The 22,919-nt window shown below is 48.0% G+C and overlaps 1 protein-coding gene and 1 long non-coding RNA gene across 2 annotated transcripts in view; one reads left to right on the top strand and one right to left on the bottom strand.

Moving 5' to 3' along the window:
- Nucleotides 1-12,437: 12,437 nt before the first annotated feature.
- Nucleotides 12,438-13,867, bottom strand: LOC148182548 (uncharacterized). Its single transcript, XR_015774535.1, has 3 exons — nucleotides 13,789-13,867; nucleotides 13,127-13,302; nucleotides 12,438-12,569 (listed from the first exon to the last, which is right to left on the bottom strand). It is a non-coding gene; the product is annotated as an uncharacterized LOC148182548 (long non-coding RNA).
- A 608-nt stretch (nucleotides 13,868-14,475) lies between these two features.
- Nucleotides 14,476-22,919, top strand: part of KDM5B (lysine demethylase 5B) — a 55,201-nt gene continuing 46,757 nt past the window's right edge. The window contains exon 1 of the mRNA XM_005530185.3: nucleotides 14,476-14,697. Within this exon, the coding sequence (XP_005530242.2) occupies nucleotides 14,560-14,697 (138 nt within the window). The 5' untranslated portion in view covers nucleotides 14,476-14,559. The remainder of the gene's footprint in view (nucleotides 14,698-22,919) is intronic.

Raw genomic sequence — 22,919 nt, 5'->3', positions numbered from 1 at the left:
GTGTTACCTACAAGATGCAAGAGCTTCAAAACTGAAGGCTGTTTGAGTTTGGGTTTAGTTGTATCCTATCCTTAAGCTTAATGAGAGCCATAACTTAGAGATGCAATAACCTGCATGGGGAGAGGATGCTCAGGGTGTGCCATAGCACGATGAACCTGCCACTGTAGCCAGAGCCTGAGCAGTGTTTGCCCTTGTGTTGCTGTGCCCTCCCACAGAAGGAACTGGAGTCCCTGTCTGCAGCTCTTTAGAGTCAGACCTTTCCTAGTGCTGTCTAGAGAAAAATCTCTGGGTTAACTGGCCACAGTTAAACACCTTAGTTTCCCCTAAAACATAAGTCTTTTGCAGAAGTAATTCTTCCATGGGTTCAGATATGAATACTACCATCCTTCTGTGCAACCTGATGGAACAGGAGAGGATTTGGCTAATCAGGTTTATCTTCAGATGTGAACAGCTTCTGTCTGAAACCTTCTGTACAGACTGAGTGGGGGCCTGGGCACACAGTGAACCACAAACCAAATAACTTTACTGTTGTGGAGCTGGATGACTGAGGAAACTCCCCCACAGCAATGGCCAAAGGTGGAATAGTTAAGTCTTAAGATGATGATTGAATACTGAATGTGATAACAAGATACCAAAGTCTGACTCCAATATGAAATTTGGGCTGGAGACTTTTCCCCATTCAATTTCAAACTTATTCATATTCCTTCTGATTTAATAGCAGAGTGTGATTCAGGCCAAGCCTTTGAAACCTGTTAGTTGCAGATGTGCACACCTTGCTCAGCTGGAGGATGCAAGATTCCAGAACTTCCTTCTGCATGGAAGCTTCAGTGCTCAGGTAATGCTGCAGTAGCTGACATCCCCTCACAAAGTGGGGCCCTTTTCCTGGTCCCAGTTAGCTGGACTTTTTCTAGATGGGGTTGTCACCTGTAATTTAGACTAACAGGCTGCTGCTGTTGATGGAATGTCCTAGAGCAACCTGGTCTGTGAGAGCTGACTAGGAATTGCTTTGGCTCCTCTTATCCTGAATTACTCTGTGTTTTTTCAGCCATTGTGTTGAGTCAATCTGATTTAAAATTGCTGGAGCTGGAAGTTACTAATTTTACAAAGATGGGGAGAGCAGTTCTAGTGCTTTCTTCACCTCACTAGTTGTCTCAGACAATCAGCTGTTGTGCAGGCAATCACACCTCCTGCCATTCGGCACAGCTAAGTGTGGCCAGTGTTTCAGTGAGTTTCTCATCTGTTTTTCCTTGTGGTTTTATGTTCCAGGGTAGGCATAACTGTCATGAATTTGAAATCCTGTTGATTAACATATTTTCCTGCTTACTGGTTGATTAAGCAAATGTGTTTGGTGGGGCCCAGGGATAGACATATTCATTCCAGTCAGATCGACTCCATGTCGGCAAGCATTCAGGTTTTAATGGGATGGCAGTGCCCGGAGATAAATGTGCATGGGGCTGTCTGATGCCATGTAGGTGTCAGGTTTTCACTCTGAAGATCCTGTATTGCCAGCAGAACATGGAGAGTGCTCTGTGCCACAAGTGCAGCACCATGATTTCCTTTGGAAGTTAATTGTGTTGGAGTTGTGGGTATCTGAACTGGCCTTTAGTGGGATCTTTTATCAGTGTTTTGGCTTTTCTGTGAGGAATTTGGTTTCATTGAAGCCTGGCCTACTCTCTCCTGCAAATAGAATCTGGTTTTTACTGCATTGGTGGGTTACTTACATTGAGGCCACTTCCTCTGAGATGGGATTTGGCTCATGGTGTGCCTGTTTTATCCAGGTGTGTAGAGTGATGAAGCTCTGCAGGGCACTCAGCAGCCATGTGAAATCCTTGTGCACATGGAATACTGAGCTCTGAAAACCTGGGAATCTCATTCTGTGTAGGCATTAGATGAGAGGCATTATGCTTTTAATTTTTAAAAGTAACACGTACTGTTACTCAGAGAAGATGTAATCTGCAACATGATGGGTGGAAGGTTTCACAAGAGGTACTGTGTCACCTGGTAGCCTGGGACTGATGCTGAAAACACATTATACATTTCCAGCCTACTTCATACTTGAAACTTCATCATATTAGTATTAAGAAACCCTGTTGCTTTAGCTAGTGGGCAGCTGCTCTCTGTGTAGGCATGTGCATGCTGAGCTAAGATAAGATAGGGTTTTTCTCAGATATGAAGCCAAGATAATTACAGCAGGAAAATCCTGCTAAAACTGCTCTTGCTTCAGTGAGCTGCAGAAATCCTTAAACATGTTCTAATTACTGACTCTATGGTTGAATTAACAAATGTGTGGTTCACCCGCTTCCTGAAATGTAGAGGAGATCTTGCACTGAATTGAAATTTGAGTGGAAGAGTGTGAACTTCTGAAACTTGCAGAGGTTGGTGTTAGCTGTCACTTTAAGGAAAATTGCTTGGTTTGCACTCTGAAAGCCTTTCTCCAGTTCTATACTTTGTGTTGTTTTCTTTGATAAGAAACGCCCATACTTGTGCTTTGCACAGTCTGCCTGTTTGCACTGGCAGAAGTGCAGCCATTATCTAGTGGTAACTAAATATATCTTTACCTGTGTGGTGACACAGCTTTCTCCAGTATTGAGATTGGCAATTAATAGCTCTCACCTAAGAGAATAACTTGTGTGAGTCATGAGGTGGAGGAGGAGGAGGAAATGAGTTGGAGCCCTGGCGGTCACTGTGAACTTTGTTGTAAATTCTGGTGTTATCTGTAAGATCTGTTCTAGGATGGTTCTGGTGCTGTTCCAGGAGAATGCAGTGCAGCAGAATTTTATTTCCACCCACTCTGCACTCTTAAAAAGCAATCCAAATCCTCTTTAATGTGCTAATATCTATATTATATGTATAATTATGTACATTTCTGATTTCTATAGTAAGTATGCCACAGTGTAATTGTATGATAAAAATCTCATTTGGGCAGCAGAGGTAACAAACCCACAGCTACACATGCCTCTACCTCCTTCCAACAGATAAACTGATCTCAAGTAATATCAGGAAGAACTTTTGTGCCTCAGATACTTAAAATTCTGTCAAATAGGTGATGTTCACCCATTCGCTTATTCTATTACTTTATGCTCACTTACAGGAGAATGTTTACACAACTTTTGGTTGTTTTGTCCCAGGCCTTCAACCTCACTAGGCCTGCTGGCATTCCTGTCAGCATCCTGCTCTACTCTGGCAAGCTGACCAAGCCAAGCCAGGCTGTCATCCTTCTGTACTGACTCTGCTTTGCAGTCCCTGTGAACACTGTGAGAGCAGAGAGCTTGAGAGCTGCAGCAGTGCTGCTGCTGTGCTACCCTGTGCCCATTGCCTCGGCTCCAGTGCCTCTGCTCTGCCAGATAAACCTGTCTGCCTTTGCACCAGGCCATGGTTTCCTGTGTGTAGGAGATACTGCACAGAAACAAAGCTGCAGTGGTCACTATTTATAGTGCAGAGCTATTTCAGTGGGGTGGGCTGGGTTTTTCACTGGCCTTACTGAAGTTTTGTAGCAACTGCAGATTCCAATTATTTTGCAGGTTTTTGTCAGTCACAGAATGGTTTGAGTTGGAAAAGACCTTAAAGCTCATCTTGTTCCACACTCTGCCATGGGCAGGGACACCTTTCACTATCCCAGGCTGCTCCAAGCCCCATCCAACCTGGCCTTGAACATTTCAGGGATGGAGCAGCCTTTGCCAGGGCCTCCCCACCCTCACAGTAGTACCTTTGAAGTCACATTTCTTTTATAACTCTTAAAAGTTTAGGAAGAAAAATGAGCCTAGTACTAAATGTGGAGATGCCGTCTGTATCCTGGACAAGAGCTGTGAGCTGCTATGGCTGGGAAAACACAGAGTCTTCTGTCAGGAAAAAGATACTGAATTAGGGGACTCTTGATCTTGCCTGTTTTGTCACATTTGTAAAGAACTACTTCAAACAAAAAAGCATTTTCCTTTGAACTCCAAAAACAAAGACTGAGCTTATAAGAGAATTCAGCGGTAAAGAGCTGAAGAACAATTTTCCATCATTTTGCAGGACTCCCTGGAAGGTTTGTAGGGGTTTCTCTGTGTGTTGGGGAGGTGGTAACAATTAATCCCTTTGCTCTATCTGGGTTTGAACTTGAAGGAGGACTAACGGTGTAACTTCCAGGCTGTGCAGAGACTTTGATCTACAGCTTTGTCCTGAAAGTCAGGCAAGTAGATTAAAGATGTGGAGTCTCAACTGGCTGTTCATGGGGGGAGGAATGGGAGCATGATGAAGTGGGAAAAATTACATTGCACTGAAGGTTTTGTAGGTGTTGGCTGACAAGATGCTGAGAGTACCAGGATACTAAATAAAAAAAAACAGCAAGAGTCACATGAGGAGTGGTGCTATCTGGAGCTTTTCAGTGAATTGAGTCAATTAAATCTGGTCTCCATCTTTCTGCTGCCATGTCCCTGTTCCTTGGCTTTCTGCAGACTCTCCTTTGCATCCTTCATGTGATTTAAAACATTTTGAGTTGTTTAAAGATGTCCTTAAGATCTAAGATACTACCCTGTGTTCTCAACCTTCCAGTCATCTTTCAGGACCAGGCTTCCCACTTTTTCTGCAGCATTATTTTGTTTTCCCTGGTCTGTCAGGAGCTTGGAGTACTTGGGCACAGAAAGTTAAATTCTTGTTTTCAAATGTTTGCTAGAAAACAATAGCTGTAAATACTATGTTTGAAGATCCAGAAACATTTAGGAATTACTTTTTTTTAATGCTGAACAGTTAATTAGAAATTCAGAGAGACTTGGGAAGTCTTAAGTGAATTACTCTTTAGGAGAAAAAAAGGGAGATGGATCTGAGTCCCTTTAAAATTAAGCATTGCAGCCCACTGGATGTGCTCATCTTGCATTTAAGGGCTGTTCCAGACTTCTGTGTGACACGAGTAAGTGTGTGAGTGCTCTCTGAATTTTGGCTCAATATTGTGCGGTTGTGATTTCAATATGTCAGCTGAAAAGCTGAGGGAGGAACAAGGGTTTAAACCTTTCTTTGCGAGTTTCAAAAAGTGGGAAGCAAGTCCTGATCACAGGCAGGAATATGGAAATTCACTTTATAAGATTGGGTCTGGAGATCAGATGTTAAGAGAGAAGTGGATAAAAATGTTCCAGATGACTTTGAGGCTTGTGTCCATGTGGGTCCAATCAGGTCTCCAGAAAAGCTGCCCCAAACAACATCCCTTCAGCTCTGCTCCCCTCAGGAGGTGATGGGTGATGTTGAACTGCCTCTGCTGTGCTGAGGGCCTGTTTGGGGCTTCCTCCTAAGCTGCAGTTCTTTTATCGCTAAATAGTTTTGGATTGAAATGGTGAGATGCTATTGCTGGGCTCTGTCTCTGCTCTTACACACCAGTCAGCTCTCCTAGTGGGACACTGCATCCACCAGGTCAGGGACAGAGGTACTTGGGCAGTCTGTGACTCTCCCAATCTGGGCCTTTTGTTTGCTGGGTGAGATTGACTTTTCCAAGCACTGCTTCTGTTTTTACCTGTAGCCTGAGCTAGGTGTGCTGGGATCCTTTTGCAATATCAAGGGGATCAGGAGAAAGAAGGTAAAGGGCAGAAGTGGGCTTTTTCTGTCCATTCTGAAGGTAGAAAACTGACTTAATTCTAAGTGCCAGTTGCTGTAAAGTCCAGAAGTTGCGTTTGACTTCAGAAGACTTAAATTGGGACAAATTCTTCTGTCTAAAATGGCTCAAACTTAATGAGACTTGGCTCGGAAACAGCTGAGGGAGCTGGGGGGGGCTCAGCCTGGAGAAAAGGAGCCTCAGGGGGGACCTTCTGGCTCTGCACAAGTCCCTGACAAGAGGGGACAGCCAAGGTGGGGTCAGGCTCTGCTCTCAAGGCACAGGACAAGAGGAAATCACCTCGAGTTGTACTGAGGAGATTTAGATTAAATATTAGGGAAAATGCCTTCCCAAAAGGGTGGTCAAGCACTGGCACAGGCTGCCCAGGGCAGTGGTGGTGTCACCATTCCTGAAAATGTTAAAAAAAATTGTGGATTTGGCACCTGGGGACGTGGTTTAGTGATAAACATGGCAGTGCTAAGAGAATAGCTGGACTCTTAATTTTTTCCAGTCTCAGTGTTTCTGTGATTTTTACCCTGCATTTTTCATCTGTCCTTTCTCCAAGACAAGAACCCCTGAGGTTACTGGCTGTCAGTGCTCCAGTTCCTGTTCCAGAGGCAGCTGCTGTGAGGGACTTGTTGCAGAGCTTCAGATTAGGGAGGGCTTCCAAGCAGTGTTCTTCAAGTAGGGTGCAAGGACCTTCAGCATCTTGGTGTTGCCTTTCCATTTGTTAGAGCTCTGTGGCTGCAACTGTCAGTTGTATTTCATGTTTTCACCACCACTTGCAAAAGCTGCACTTCACTTGCTCTGCTGAGAGTGGGGATCTTTGTGGCTTTTCAGTTATTTCCAAATCCTGTTGTGGAACCTGCCTTGGGTGGCTGCTGCTGGTGTGCAGTGTTCTCAAGAGATTGTGATGTCCCACAATGAGCCTGGTGCTGTCTTCTAGCAGTTCTGGAGTTGATTCTGTACAATTCTGCACAAGTTGCCACAGCGATGCCCTATGCTAAGTTACTTTTATTTATATATATATAGTATCTTACCTGCTGGCTATTACGATCTGTGTTGTCTCACCCATGCAATCATGTTTTCACTCTTACACTGCCCTTGGCACTGAGCTTTGTGTTAAATTGGGGGAAAAAAAACCAAAACAAATCCCTTCCTGCGAGAAGGGCTGTTTTCTTTTGCTCTTACTGACCTCAGTGTAGGACCAGCTGGGTGCTGGAGCAGGGAACTGTGGGGTACCAGGGCTCAGCTACACCTGCTGTGGAACCACAGACTCCACTGTTCCCTGATGAGTGGAACAGAATGGTTTCTGCCTTTTTTCTTCTCAACTTCTGTGGTGTGTTTATGTGGAAGGCAGAGCCCATGCATGCATGGAAGTGTCCCAGTCACGTCTCGGTACGTTATAGAACAGTTTCTGCCATTGTCCACAAATGCTTTTGAATCTGGTGTTAATGCCTTGCAGTGAACATATGGCACCCAGAGATGGGGGTTCCTATTCCCTTACTTCCCTCATCATTCCAGCAAGTTACTGGCATTTCCATGCAGAGTACTCCTGTTTCTTGTTTTACTTATTGCTGTGTTTAGTGTTTATCTTCATCTCTGTGTTTTCAAATTCTATGCCTGTTTCTTTGCTTGTTCACTGCTGTTGCAGATCCTAGCAGAGTGTTTTGGCTCCAGCTTTGCCTATTAGAACATATGTGCACTGGCTTCGTTACTGTCACTGCCTGCAAGTACTTAATGTCTGGTAAGTGTCTGCATGTGTTGGATCTGCCTGATGACATTGAGGGGGGCAGCTTGACCCCATACTGCTTTAGACTGTGTTTATTTTGGACTGGCTGTATTAAACACTCATACAGGCACTTCACCTGTGCTGATACACCCTTTTTTTTTGCTAATTGTAGGTGCTGGCAGATCAAGAGTAATCCTTACTGTTGTACTTGTGGTCACTAAAGGCTTTTCTTGGTAATCTTGTACTTCCTTGCAAAAGATGCTCTAATGTCTGTTGGAGACTTTGAATTTTTTACATCATCTTCTTCAGATGTGTGTGGTTCCAGGCATGAGGACAGTATCCAAGATTCCTTTGTGAAACTCCCTCAGAACTCTGCATTTGGAGGCCTGATTTTTTGACTGTAAAGCTCCTAAATGATTTCAATTTTTAGGTTGTTTAATGCCACCATTTCCTCTTTAAGTGCCTGCTGGCTCCCCAGCTGCTTTTAAGCTGTGTGCCATCTCCCATGCTCAGTATCAGTCTGCCTTGGTACGATTCGTGTGAGTTCTTGCCACCTTTGCTGACATCGTCACCTTTGTCATCACCATTGACTGAAATGTCTTCTCTGCCTTAATTCATGTAGCTCTTGCACATTCTCCATTGTACTTAAGTGATCTGCAGCTATTTCTGCACCTTTAAATCCCTTTTAGGAGCAGTTTTTCCATAGCTCTTTATCAGTGAATAAAACGGTTTAAAACTCAGGTTTAAGTTTGGGTTTTAATAGACAACTCCTTGTCTGTTCAGACCTGGACTATAAATTTTTAGTGTATTTTAAGCAATCCACAGGTGCTTAGATGTCTTTGATTGAAACCTGGCTAGTAGATTGGTGGGAGAGTTTGAGAGTGTAAAATCCATTTGGAATGCAGGTGCAGGTACCTGGGTACAAGGATCCCTGAATCCTGTGCCACTGCCCAAGCTAATGAAGTGTCCTCACTGCCTTGGTAATGTCACCCTGGTGTGTCTGAAAGCAAGTCCTGGAGCACGTCTGGGTAACCGAGGGGGATTTTGGCTGCAGCAGAGGCAGGAAACCTGACTAGGAACAAGATTTGCTAATTAAACATTTTCTGCAGAACCAGCTTCTCTCCTTGCCTAGGCCCAGGGGTGTCACGGCATGGTGGGAGGGGCAGGGGTTTATTTGGTGTAGCCACACAGTGCAGTTGCACACAGGGACAGAGGGCTGTGCAGGGCTGGCACAGGGCACAGTCTGTTGAGTTGTTGGGGGGGCTTCATGCTGCTTCTGCTTGTCCTGTCAGAAACCACAGCTGAGTTCAGAAAATCCTGGGGGAGCGGTTGTGATGGTACCTTGTTTCACTGCAGCCAAGGGGCTGGGGCAGAGAAGCAGCATTTTCATTCTCAGTAAGTGTTTTTTCTCAGAAAAAAAAAGATAGGCTTTGTGGTTTTATACATTGTGGCAAAATTGTGTTTCCCAAGTTGCTCTGTTGTTGCCAGGGTTTCACTTTCTCAGGCTTTGAGGCCTGGGGCTGAGCGAGTCACCCCAGGCTCCCTGTACAGTCAGTGCAGAGCAGCAAGGGGTGGGGTGGGGGGGTTGGGTGAGGTTACCCTGACCTATTTCAGGCACCTGCCTTAAGATAATGAACTTCAAAGCCTCACCCTCACTGCCTGTCAGTGCTACACTGGTGACAGGTCCCATGTCAGCCTCCACACCATGAGAATCCCACCTGCTGCATGTCCTGCCTGGAAGCAGGTTGTGTCCCACACTGCTGTCACTTGCATGCTGAAGCACAGGAAGGTACAGCCCAAATTTCTTGAGTGTGAGTCAGCAACTGCCTGGGAGCAAGGTGAGGCGTGTGAAACTGCACCTCAGCTCTGCCTTTCCAGCACTTCCAACAGCTGTGGCTTGCTTATCCTTGTTCTTAGCGTAGTCTGGGCAAGGATTTGGAGTAAGGCTTTACTCAGCTTTAATAGCAGCTAATGATAGGGTAAGGGACTTACAGAATTTTATTAATAAAAGTAGTGCTGAAGGAAGTTGCACAACTGCAGGGGAGCTTCCATATTGGCTCCACATGCTCACCAGCTGTTCTTACCTGGCTGTTGACAGTCCCTACTGGACCTGTGTGCAGCTGGAGGACTTCTGTCTTTGGCCACTTGGTTTCAGACCACAGCTGAGGCTCAGGTTTCCTGCCTGCCCCCTCTGCAGGCCCCTCAGCAGGGTTTCCTGTACTGACATCTCCAGCCTGAGGAGTTAGGAGCTGCTGGGGCTCTTTGGCTCCCCTGGAGTGCAGAAGAGATCACAGAGAGGGACAGGGGTATGGAGGGGCAGCTTCTGGAGGAAAGGCAGAGACATACCAGGGCATCTCTAGATTAAAACAAATGGTTCTGTTGTAGCAAAAGTTGCTGGCAATTCCCTATCTAAGTGCTGCTGTTGAGCTTCACTCAGGGCACAGTGTGACACAGGCAGTCTGGCCTGTCATGAGAGCAAGATCCAGTACAGTGTCTGAGCTGGGAGCTATGCTGTTAATGTCCAGAGCCCAGTGTATTCAGAATACTCCATAATTTTAACCAGGATCCTAAGATCACAGTGCCTTGTCACTAATAGCTCTGTTTCTCAAGGACTGATGTGCATCACTATCTCTGGGAGCAGCTGGAAAATGTACACATCTTTTCTAGCCTTGATGATGACACTTGGACTATGTTGCAGGTTTGTACAGGCTGTTGGTTTGCCCAGGAAAACTGGTTTGGTTTGATCTGTCAGAGATTCTGCTTATTAAATCTGTTTGTTCCCAGGAACCTATTTTCTTAAAGAGCAGAGAAGCTCAGCACATCTCTCCCTGCCCTGTGCTCCTTTAGACATGTAGAGCTCTAATTAGGCCAGACTGTGCTGATGAAATGAGGGTTTTGGCTTCAGTGGAATTTCCAGTCCCTGTGGGGTGCTGATGGTCCCTGGACATGGTAGTGCACCTCCTGGGCAGGATCTCCTCCAGCTCGGTTCTGGGTTATTTTGGAGTGGAGCTTGTGGAATGTTATATTTCCCTGAGTATTGCTCATTGCAGAGCCTCTGGGAGATGTTTGCTTAGCTTTTGCAGTGTCCCAAGAGCAGATATCTGCTGTCTGCTCAGAAGTCCAGGGTATGGTACTTCCTAAAGCTGATCTTCTCAGTGTTCCTGTTGTGCTAGGCCAATGGTACTAGCACTTGGTGGGTGCTAGAGCAGTGCTCTTGCTGTGACACACAATTAAACCAAACAGGCCCAGACTGGGATGGAAGGTGTTGGAACAAGGAACTGGTAGCCAGCTTTTGTCTGAAGAGGAGAGCTGGTCTAGAATGGCAAGGGCAGGTATACAGAAGGGGGAAAGATTAACCTGCTCCTTACTCTGCTCTCATGAGATACTAACTACAGAGTTGCATCTAGCTCTAGGGTCCCCAGCACAGGAAGGATGTGATGCTGCTGGAGTGAGTCCAGGGGAGGCCATGAAGCTGATCAGAGGGATGGAGCACTCTGCTGTGAGGAAAGGCTGAGAAAATTTGGATTGTTCAGTATGGGGAAGAGAAGCTTTGGGGTGACCTAATTGTAGCCTTGCAGTACCTGAAGGGAGCCTACAGGAAAGATGAAGAGAGACTATTTAAAAGGGAATGGCTTCACGCTGCCAGAGGGCAGGGTTAGATGGAGTATTGGGAAGGAATTCCTCCCTATGGGGGTGGTGAGGCCCTGGCACAGGTTGCCCAGAGCAGCTGTGGCTGCCCTATCCCTGGAAGTGTCCAAGGTGAGGTTGGACAGGGCTTGGAGCAACCTGAGAATAGTGGAAGGTGTCCTGCCCATGGCATAGTGTGGAACAAGATAAGCTTTGAAGTCCCTCCCAATCCAAACCAGTCTGGGATTCTGTGATCTTCCTTGCAGTGTCTGAGTCAGATACATAAATGCAAACAAGTCAATATAGGCTGTGTGAACGAGGTGCTCCAGACAGGAGAACAAATGAGAGGTTTGCGCTAGTAGGAAAGGTCACGGTATGGTGTCCATCCAAGAAAACACAAAAAACTTGCTAAATATTCCTCCAGGGTGATGGGACTCCTGCAGTAAAATGGTGTGTGAGGAGAGCTGTACTGCAGCAGTGTGTAAAGGGACACTGGGATGTGGATGGTTCTGGACAGATACTCTGTTTGGAGCTCACAGCTGGGTGAGGATGAAGGAGTTGCCAAGAATAAAGCCCTGATGTGGTGAAGAATGCTTGGCTTCAATTGGAAGCCTTGGCACTCCTCACCTTGGGCCAGCCCCTTTGGATGGCCTTTGCACTACATGTTGGAGTCCTGCTCCCTTATTTCTCTTATTTCTCTCCCTGCTTGGTCCCTGCCAGCCCTGCAGCTACTCCTGGGTTAACACTGAGCTGCAGCAAACGGGGGAAATCTGCTCACAGGGCACAAATGGAACAGGCTTGGAAAAAGCCCATCTAATGAAAGGTGTTAATTAATGGCAGTCAACTGAACCATGAAGAAGTAATATCTGCACTCTCATTCCAGCCGAGGGAAATCAGCTTTCCTTCCTGCAGCTTGTGCCTCTAATACTTGGGGAATTGGGTTTCTAAGCCAGATAGTGCTGTGCCACACTAATCCCCTGAACAGAGCAAACACTGCAGATGTCACAGCAGAGGGAAGATACAGAGAAGGTAATGTGCAAAAGTATACATTTGTGGTGATGAAGTGTTTTTGTTAGCAGTAGCAAGGTTAGCAGGAAAGACAAGTAAGATGCCTGTTTGGATACACAGACCCTCCAGGGCTTCCTGCTTACCTTAAATCTCCATCTTATCCACCCCCGAGCCACTTTGCCCTCCCTTCAAGGCACCTGTTTTTTATCCCTGGGTCATCCCTTGATCTCCCTGCTCTGCTCATCTTCAGATCTTTGTAGCAAGTGCTTTTTCTTCTCCATCAGAACTACCTAAGTAAAACACCTATGTCTGACTGTTTTTTCATCACAGCCCCATGGGAGGCCTTTAGATGTGACAGAAGTAGCAGAAACAGTCCTGCTGAATGTGGTCCTTCAGCTCTGATGAAAGGAGTCCTCAGGGAATCATTGCAGAAATGGATTTATTTGTGGAATGCCATAACTTACTGTTGTTCAAACATTTCTGCCCCCCAGGGACACTCAGATCCAAAGTTTCAAAGGTAGTGTTCTCCCTGTCAGAGCCCCTCAAGTTTGGGATGTGCTGCAGACCAGCTGTTGGAAGGTGATCAACCAGCTTAATTTTCTCCCCAGATGGTGATACTTGGTGACTTGTACTGTAGGGTCTCTAGGTGTAAATGGAAGTATAAATGGGTACGGTGCAGTTTACATCAGTGGTTGAAGCTCTCTGTCTAAACCTGATCTTGCTTTTGTACAAGGAAAGGAGAACAGTGACTTCTACCAGATGCAGGTCAAAGGAAAGGAAAGGGCAGCCTCCTGGAAATTGGAGATGCTCCTGCTGGCTGAGGACCCTCTGGGTCTCCCAGAAGCTGAGCCTGCCTGATCCCCTGCAGCTGCATTAGTGTGAGTCTGGGCCCACCCTGTCCCTGCAAGGGTGGGACTGTCAGACCCACACCCTGGCAGCCCCTGGCATGTGGGTCCTGCTCCTCTGCATCCCCCCAGGGGCAGGCTCCAGCAAGGACAAGCTCAGAACAGAGGATCTCTCCCTTTGACACTGCCTGCACAAATGCTTTACAAAAGCTGTGTCCACTTTCTTTTTTTCCTCCATTTTAAGTAAGGAAAAGAATTCGGTGTGTCCTAAACTGGCCCTGAGCGCTTTGTACAAATTTTTGATTCACTGTAATCCTGAGCAGCAGTGTGGACACCCGACAGTTTCCTCCTCACCCATCTCCTGGGGAAGGTGTTCCTCTGCGGTGGGAGCAGCTGTGTGACATGGAGCTGATTCCATGAGCGTTCCTGCTGTGCAGTACGGTAAACTGAGTGCCTCGGTGCCTGAATCCCAGCTCTAGAACTCGGTGTTACTTCTCTAGCCACGGCAGCTAACAGTGGAAATTTCAAGCCTGTAAGTGAAGTTTTACAAAAAATTACTGCTCAGGGTGTGTGTGCACGTCTCAAAAGTTGCAATTGTTTGTTTCATTGTCGAACGTGACAGCACCCGGGTTGGCTCTGCTCTGGACCGGTGACTTGAAGTACCGAGGGTGACTTTGTTCCTCCAGGGGCCGCGGAAGCCGCGGCTCCGGCGGTGTGGGGGTCCCTGCCGGGGTCCCTGCCGCGGTACCTGCCGGGGTCCCTGGGGCCCGGGGGCGGTGCCGGGGCTGGGGGCCGGTCCGGGGGCGGGAGCGGGGCCGCCCCCCCGCGCACGTGCGCTACGTGCGGCGCCTGCTGCGGCGGGGCCGCCCCTCCCCCGCCCGGCACCGCCCCCCAGCCCCGCTCCTGAGGCCGGGACCGCCCAGTGTGGGACCCCCGGCGGGGGGAGCTCCGGTAACCGCCGGGGCGTGGGGGGGGACACCTCGCCGCGCTCCCTCGGCAACAGGAACGCTCCTTACCCCCGCGCTGCCCGGGGCCGGCGGGGCAGGACAATGGGCCGGCTCCCCCCCGAACAAAGGGGCCGGGCCGGGGCCGCGGGGGCTCCGCGGCCGGGGCAGACAATGCGGCCGCGCGGAGGCGGACGGCCCCGCCCCGCGCGTGACGCGGGTGCGCGCAGCCAATGGAGGCGCGCGAAGAGGCTCTTTAAAAAAAGAGGCGCCGGCCGTGGGCCGCTGTCAGCTGTGCGGATCCCTCCGCGCATGTAAACACAGCGCCGGCGGCCCCGCGCGGGGGGGCGGGACGGGCCGGCCCGGGGGGCGCGAGCGCGGCCCGGGGCCTCCCCGAACCAGCGGTGCTGGGGGGAGCGGCCGCAGCGCGCCCGGGCCGAGGGGCCCCGCACAAAGGCGGTGCGAGCGGGGGACGCGGAGCTGCGGCCCGGCGGGGCGGGGGGCACCGGGAGGGACTCCCAGCGGCCGTGGTGAGCGACGCTCTCGGGGCCTCGCTCTCCGCCGGGCCCCCGGTAGCGGGTGTCGAATCGGCGCCGCGCGGGCCAGGCCGCGCTCCAGGGGGGCCGCCGCTGCCTCTTCCCCCCGCCCCCAACGGGCCCTCCCCGGTCCGGCCCCGGCGCCCCCGCACAAAGGCGCGGGCGGGGCGGGGCAGCCGCGCCCCCTCCCCTGCCCGGGCCGGGCGGACTCTTTTCCCAGCCCCGGCCCCCCCGCGGACGCGCACGGAGCGCGGCGGCTCCGGAGATTGTACGGAGCGCGGAGCGGAGCGGCCGCCCCGGCCGGGCCATGGCCGAGTTCCTGCCCCCGCCCGAGTGCCCCGTCTTCGAGCCCAGCTGGGAGGAGTTCGCCGACCCCTTCGCCTTCATCCACAAGATCCGGCCCATCGCCGAGCAGACCGGCATCTGCAAGGTGCGGCCGCCGCCGGTGAGTGCCCGCATGGCGCCGCCGGGAGCGGCCTTTGTGTGGGGCCCGGCCCGGTCCCCCCCGGCCCGCGGCCGAGCAGGTGACCCCAGGCAGGCGGGGTCGCCCCGCCGCCCCTTGGAAGTTTCACCGGGCCGGGGCTGAGGGGACAGAAGGGACCGACCGCTCCCTCCGTGAAGTGGCTCCCAAGTGTCGGAGCTCCCGGTGGGGGAGTCGCCGGAGCGGCCGTGGAGGGAGCGGGGGCGGGGGGGGCAGCTGCCCCGGCCGGGCCCGGCCTCCCCCCGGCTCCTGGGGTCGGCCGGGGCCTCGCGCCCGGAGCGGCCCCGCCGAGCCCCGGAGGAGGTGCCGGGGTGTTGCCCTCCATGTTGGCATTGTGGCGATGTGGGGCCGGAGGGACCCGCTCCCCGCCGCCCCCGGCCCAGCCGCGGCCTCCCCTGCCTCGGCGCACTTTTAGCACAGAGAACTGTTTCTCAAGTTGGACAAGACAAAACTCCGCAGCCGTGAGTTTGGCTGGTGGCTCTGCGAGCTGAAGCCTACACAGACATGGCCACCATTTTAGAATGCAATCCACAGTGGGAAGAAGTAGTAAGCCTTCATCTTCATCATCATCATCTCGACCGATAGTGTAGTAAGCTCAAAATTAGGGTATGAATTCTGATTTCCCCTTGTTGGTCGACTCAATTCACTAAAAAATGCTGTGACGATCTTGGAACCATAGTTTTGTATAGTCAGAAACCTTAGTTTGTTTAAAAGGTATGAACACCCCCATTGGTGAGGAGAGGGCATTTTCAAAGTAAAAATCTAATTAAACAATATGTAAATCATCTTTATTTTGAGTGAATTGCTCTTCCCCTAAGTGGAGCGTGGTGCGAGTCTTGGAGTGGTGCAGCCGGGTAAGGCAGTTAACATGACGGCGACAACTAGAATGTTAAACAGGCTCTGAGCTTGCATCTCCCTCAGCAAGGGGAGAGCTGACAGAACAGTTCTGTGGACTGAAGTTTTGCGAGTGAGACTTTGACTTCAAAGAAGTAACGTTCAGAAACACACACTTCTCACTTTTGTATTTTGGTTGTTGCTGGGACTCCTGTTGTGTCCATCCTTTTCCATCTGAATTAAAATAGTAGTAACTTGCTGAGTTAGTGTCTGAGGTGGCAGAAATGTTTGTAGCAGAGTGAATTATGTGAGTCTTGCTTGAGAGGAAGGAAGGTGTTTCATCTCTGTGGAGGAAGAATCTCCGGTTGCTGTGTGAAGACCGCTCTTGAATTTGTGCCCTGGTAGAATGTGCCAGGGCTTCTTTTCATGCAGGGCAGCCAGATGCTCAGAGTTAAGGGGCTAAATGTTTTTTGTTACAGAGTCACCATTGAAGTTCTGTAGTATTTTTTTAGTAGACATTTTAGGATTTTAAGCTGCCAGCAGTGTTTCAGCAACTGTGAACAGAACTGGTTTTTCTTTTTGGTCAGGTTTCTTGGGGCAGGGGGAGTTGTTTGTTTGGGTGTTTTTGTTTTTGAGGGGTGTGTCTTTTTTGTTTTAGAAACATCTCATCGAAAAAAATTCCCTTCTTTCTTGGCTGCTTGTGTAAAAAGCCAAAACCTTATCAGAAAGCTGCTTGTAGGATGTTATCTGTTGGAGATAATAAATCAACAGCCCTCCAAAGGACTGAATTACTTATTGCAACTGTATTTTCAGCCGTTCTCATCTCCTCTTCCTGAAGGGGCAGGTATTGTACCAGATATTACCCCAGGTGTTGTGCCTGCCTGGCCGTGTGATCAGCTCTTTGAGCGTATTTAGAAGCAGGATGAAAATAGTTGGAGCTGCTGAGGGCTGAGCACGGGTAGTTCTGTGGAGCCTGGCTTTGGGAGGGCTGAGCTGCCATGGCTTTATCTGCCCTGGATAATGCCTGGGATGGCTTGTGAAGTGCGTGGTTGGTTGAGCGGCCTGGAGCATAGAGGGAGCTCTTCCAAAGCAACCAGAAAAGCCTTTAAGTTGACGTAGTTCCTGGCCTTCCCCCTGCGATCAGGGCCGCAGTGAATATTCAGTTATTGTTCTTTTTTGGTGTAATCGAGGGGTCTGTAATACTGTGAGCTAATGACTGTACTAGCCTTTGCACAGCAGTGTGTGTGTTCCATATGGATGCCTTGTTTGGTGATGGCTGAGGTTTGGAATCTTCCTGCATCTGAGGGAATCTCTTGCCGGCGTGCGCAGTCTGGTTACGTGCTGGGGAGCAGGTAGGCAGCACCATGAGCTGTCAGGATCTGTGCCGAGAGAGGAATTGAAAATATGATAGTTGGGCTGGCATAATTTTAGCTTAAACCTTGCTTGTGTTTCTCTATATGAGCAGCAGCATGGAATAATGTTGTGTGAGACTGGTGGTGCCCAGCTGTAGCTTTCCCATTTGCTCGTGAACAAGTCCTTGCTCCAGAGCTGGTTTTGATGCTCCAGCACTGGAGCACACACAGGAGAGCTCCCTGGGCTCTGAAGGACCAGCAGCAGGGCTTTGTCTGGTCCCTTTCTGCTGCCATTAGCTGGGAACCAGGTGGGCCCAGAGAAAACTACGCCTGCAGTGGCTTCTTGTGTGGCAACTTTGGAGGACAGTGACCTGTTTAGTGAGGGGATATTGAGGTAACTGATGTGCAGAAGACATCTGGGTGGAAGACAGAGGATTCTGGTTGATCACTGCATGTTCACAAGATGAAAGAACGTCCAGGAATATAACAGGAGGTCCAATTTCTGCGTGGCAGTTTCCAGTTGAGCACTCAAAAAGAGTTTTCTTCCCCTTCATTCCAGTTCTAGCCATCACCAATGACTGAGTTTTGCTCTTGTTTGGGGATTCTGAGATGCTGCAGTGACTGGTGGGAGGTGCAGCAATAACCAGCTCACTGGCACTGTGTTCTCTGTGGCCTTTTGTCAGCAGTGTGGAGCATGAGTAGAGAGTCCCATTGGCAGCAAAATGCTCAGATGGTGGTTGTTCGTGGTAGTTAATGATCTGCATAAAGCAGAGATTTAAATTTGAGTCTGTTGCGGATCTCTGGGGGAAGGGGAGCTGGATACAGGAAAGTGGGTGGGGTACAACTTGTTTGCAGTCCATCAGGTGCCATTTTGTAGTTAGAATTTTCTTCTATGAACCAAAAGCACCTTTTATTAGGATTTCTTCATTTAAACAGTATCTGGTAGTTTGGAATAAGCTAAGTTTACTCCAAAACTTGGCATGTCAAGTGGCGGCCTTGTATTCTAGAAGCTTGTAATAGCTCTGCAAATCAAGGATGCATTTAGAGGGTCAAATGAGGAATTGCTTGAGAATGGAGTTGCTCTTCAAAGTAGGTAGTTAATTCATGGAATCGTAGTAATTAATGGAAGCAAATAGTCTAACAAATATGAAGCTTAGCTTGAAGAGTTAACAGTAACATGGAGAGCAGGAGTGGTATCAAATGCTCCAAGCCTTTCTTGAAGATGGACTCTTCCTTCACTTCATTGCATCGTTGCTTTGCTGATGTGAAGAGATAATAAATAATGATTACTTAAGCCTTACTTACCATATAGATGCATTTCAAAATACACAGTATTCTACAATGTACTAGAAACATCATAACTTTTCCAAGGCCAAGCATTAAAATTGAGAACATCCAGACTAAATTTCATTGCTCTAAATAACATGAATATGGAGAAGTGCTGTTAAGCCTTTCAAATAAGTTAAACCAAGCACTTAATGACTAGAAAGTCTGTATTAGCAGAGCTGGAATTTTGAAGGAATTGACACTGGAGTTACCAAAATTATTGTCAGTTTTCAGTAAATCCTGGAATACTGGTGAACTTGAGAACAGGAAGAATCAATTTCCTTAATGGTTTAAGTTCTTTTTGGGTGCAAGGGTGCCCCTCTAGCTCCAGAGTGGAAGAATGTCTGGAATAGTCCCAGATAGGAACTTGGGTGGTGATAGTATAGAATACAGTTGTATGAACACTGCTGTGGTCAAATTAGTTTTATTTTTTTTCCATGAGACCATGTATTTGGTTAAGTCAGTTGTGTTGTCATTGTCTGAGATCTAGAAATTAATTACATTCAGTATTCTAATTATGGAAATTACTATTGTGCAAAATTAATACACCAGATCACAAATTATTTCAACTACTAATGAGTGTTTGTAATGAAGGATCCCTTTCTAATGGTGTCTCACAACCTTCAAGCCAAGGGTGTGTAATTTTCATTACAAGTCTAGAAGAGCAAAAGCTGTGATTCTGAATGGAGTTATGGTGGTGGCTCATTGCTTTAGAGGGATCCCAGTTGCCCAATAAACAATGGATATTATGAAACAGTAATCACTTAAGTAGGACTCAAGGTCTACCTTTGGAACAAAGGAGCATAGAACATCTTAGAGGAGGAAGGAGTGTAGAAAAATAACTGTGGATCCCTGTGGAAAGCAGTGTGATGGTGGAATGGGAGCTCTGGGGTTTCTCGGTGATAAATGGGGGGATTTTACCTCTGTGGCAGCACGAGAGTAGAAAATTCTGCATTCAGGATCCTGCACTCGTTGGAGGATTTTAAAAAGGTTTGACAACTGGAGAGGGCACAGAGAAGCATCAGAAAAGTTTGGCATGTGAAAAAATGAATTTTGAAATATTTAACCTTAGTGGAGCCTGAGTGGTGAAACCTAAAGGCTCAGGGCTTGGGAGAACTGGACCTACTCCTCCAGGGGCATATTTTGAGGAGCAACATTGATTTAAATGTTGTTTAAACCTCTTAAGGTCTGTTTAGGCTTCTCGTTCAGCTAGTTGCTTGATTTATTTTAATTTTTATGCAGAAAAAGAAAACAGAAAACAAACAAACAAAAAAATCCCGTTCTGGAGCTGCTTGACTGAGGGTTCTGGCAATCTGCTCCTGAAGCCGTAAAGCAAACCACCACTAAAACAGGAATTAATGCAGAGAATTGCAATACTTTGTCTGAAACAGGAAGCTGATGGTGATGATCCTTTGGATTTGATAATACACATAGGCTCAGTCAGTTGATTTTATCAAAAAGAAAACACAGAGATAACTCAATTACAACACGTAAGTGAGCTTCAGTGGGAGAAACCAGAGGTGCTGCCGTGTCTGTCAATCCTGGCGAGCCTAGCTTGAGCCACTGGTCCTGCTGAGCAGGGGCCAGGCTTGGGTGAGTCAGGAAACACAGCATTTCTGACTGAGATAGGATCAGCTGGAAGGGGAAAGTGAAGGATGGAAGTGGTGAATCTGCCACTTTTCGGGAATTTTTGGATCAAGAATGAATGAAGTTTTAGGAGGGGAAGAGATATTTTTGTGCTGAAGTTCCTGTTGCCCTGCTGTCAATTCATATGAAGAAAAATAGATCAGCTACTAAAGATCATTAGGAAATGTTGGCTTTAAATGAAGAACTTGTCATAATCATCACAGGGGTCATGTTGTGTAATTAGGTAAATTCAGAGTAGGTTATTTACAGACCTCTAATTAGGAAGAAAATATGCAAAAGAGTAATTATTTTTAGTTTATTATTTATTTTACTATGGCAGTGGCCATGCACAGGGTTGCTATGGTCAACATTGGTGGTTTCTGCTCTTCAGAATCACTGAAAAATTGGGGTGGGCTTAAAAGACAATGCGAGTTTCCTCTCGTTGCCTCAGTTTCTTTCCGTGGGGGATTTTCAACACACACTCTTCAGCTCATTGAAGATTTAAGATGAAACAATTTAGTTCAGAACTTTCCATATGGGGTAAGAATAATAAAGAATGTCTGTAGTTTTTTGTTCAGCTTAAGACTTTAGTCAGTTAGCTTATAGCTGGAAATGGAGTTTAAAACTAAACATGGCTCCGTTGCCCAGTATTGAAACCAAATCTGCCAGTGGATGGAAGCAAACCATGCCACGTATCCATTAGGACATGCTTCCTCTCAATCCCAGATAACTGGGTTATATCTGGGGTGTGCTGGGGTGGAATGCTGTGTCAATGTCCAGGAGACCAGGTTGGGTGATTTTAGAAGTCAGGAAGAACTTGTGGGAACTTCCAGCCTGCTGCCCTTAGGAGTGTCTGAGTGGAAGGTCTTCCTTGGGAACAGGTGCTTTACCTGGGATGGTGAATCTGAGCAACTGGAAAGGGAGAATGTTGTGGAGAGCCAGGCAGTGGATGGTGGAAGCCACAGGGAATCCCTGGGCAGCCGAGGCTCTGCAGCTGCTCATGGGTGAGGCTGGTGGAGTTGTCCGTAAGTGTTCCAGATGGCTGTGAAATTCAGGTCTAATCTGAATTACACTTGGAGTGAAATTGAGGTTTGAAAGCTGCCAGCTACAGCTCTGAAGAGGGTATGGATTCACTCCAAGGGCTGTGATGGGACAGCCTGAGGAACAGTCTGCTGTCTGTGCTGGTTGCACACACTCTGGGAGTGTACTGGGCATTAGAGCAAAGTAGGGTAGCCCTGTGCCTTGAGGGGAGGTGGCAACAGCTCTTGGGGTCTGGTGCCCTCAGACACCAACAGCTGGGTCTGGCCCCAGCCCTGATGGATGCTCTGTTTCAGGGTCTTGGTCAGTGCTCTGAAGTGAATCGGGGATCTGGGATTTGCTGATCCCAACAGCCCATCCACCCCCAGCTGTACCTGCAGTGCAGTGGTGCTGTATCTGTTCCTTGCATGCAGGTGCCTCCGTGGAGAGGAGCCTGGCATCTTCTGTGCATGAGCCCAGCTGCCTGTTGTGTTTACAGGTTCAAACCCTGTGTGTAGTTTCTGTGCTCTCTGCCTTTGGATCCCAAGGAGAAGCTGGCCCTGCTTGAGAATCATCTCCAGCTTACCTGAGCCTTTATTTCTCTCTGGGTGTGGAGCTGACATGGAAACACTGGGATCTAGAGAGGTGATTCCCACTGTACACTCATCCTTGGCTGTGGTTCTCAGATGGGAAAGATCTGTGGTTGTGCCTGTTCTCCCTTGCTAGCCTGCAATACATAATAACAGAGTCCAGTTTTGTCTCAAATAAGAAATACAGTCCCTTATGGCAAGGAGAAATTCAGGGGGTTTGATGGAAAAATCTCCTCCTTTCCAAATGACCAAGGAAGGACTGTTGATCACAAACTGGGTTAGCTGATGATTGGAGTTCCCAACTAATGTTAGCCTTTAACAGGGTCACAGAGGGATTAGTTCCCGTTAGACAGGAGCTTTGTGGCTGACCCACTGCCGGGTGATAATGGGTTTGTGTGGGTTCTGCCATCTGAGCTCCAAGTGTGTTTTTAATGTAGTCATAAAACCAGGAGACTGAAAGGGACCTCCTGAGTCACCGAGTGTGCTCCCTTCCTCTCAGAAGCAGCAATCATGGAACACCTTTGCCAAGGCAAGATCATAGATGTGGGAACAAAGAATGTAGGTCAGGCTCACAGGGTGGGCATCTCAGGAAGGGGGGAATTGCTGCAGTTTGCTGAATGAATGTGTTTCTCTGGCAAGAATTGCTAAGATATTCCTTTGGATCTTACTATGAACTTCTGTCTAGCAATATAATGAAAGGGCTGTCTTTTTTTTTTTGTGTCTGACACGGGAGAGACTGCAAGTAAAATGCTACTTGCAGTTTTCAAAAGATGGTGAAAAAATGTAAGAGACTTCAGAAAAAAGCCCAAGGAAAAAACCCTTTTATTTACAGGACTGGAAAACTGGTTCCATAAAGAGAAGGAAAAAGGTATTTGTTTATTGAAAAATGTCTTGGAACATTTCTTCCGGGAAGGATTCAGGAATAGCTGCTTTGGCAGCCAGCAGACAAGGGATTTGGTTATAAAGGACATGAGGATAAAGGAGGAAGAAAAACTGAAGCCAACTAACTTGCAGAACAGCTTACCAGGGACAGTGGTAATTTCTGGTTCACTTGAATTCATAGGGATGGGGGTGGTTAAATTTTAATTAGTGAGTTTGGGTGAGGTGCAGGTCTGACAGCTGAAATGCAGTGCTCTGAAGCCTGTCATCCCTGGAACAGCTCAGTTGGGAGCTGGAATATGGAAATCACAGAAATAATTCTGCTGACCATTTGTAGTTTGCATTACTGCTTGAAATATTAATGTGATCCTTAGAGTGTGCCTTCTGCATGGCTGGATTTGTCCCTCAAGTTCATAGAAGAGTTTGGAATTTTGAAGGCAGTCTCATTTTTGCCTGGATTTGATGAGAGGTTTATAACAATTGCAGGCTAAGGTGGGCACAAGATTTTGTTTGTCTCTTGCAGGCTTATAAGTCAGGGATGGATAAAAGAACACAATAGAGG

Source organism: Pseudopodoces humilis, chromosome 26, assembly GCF_049639895.1.
Source record: "Pseudopodoces humilis isolate 2021_Gansu_Grassland_sample_001 chromosome 26, ASM4963989v1, whole genome shotgun sequence".
Taxonomy (NCBI): Eukaryota; Metazoa; Chordata; class Aves; order Passeriformes; family Paridae; genus Pseudopodoces; species Pseudopodoces humilis.
The sequence above is the reverse complement of the archived record's forward strand: the minus strand, read 5'-3'. Positions and strand labels throughout refer to the sequence as shown.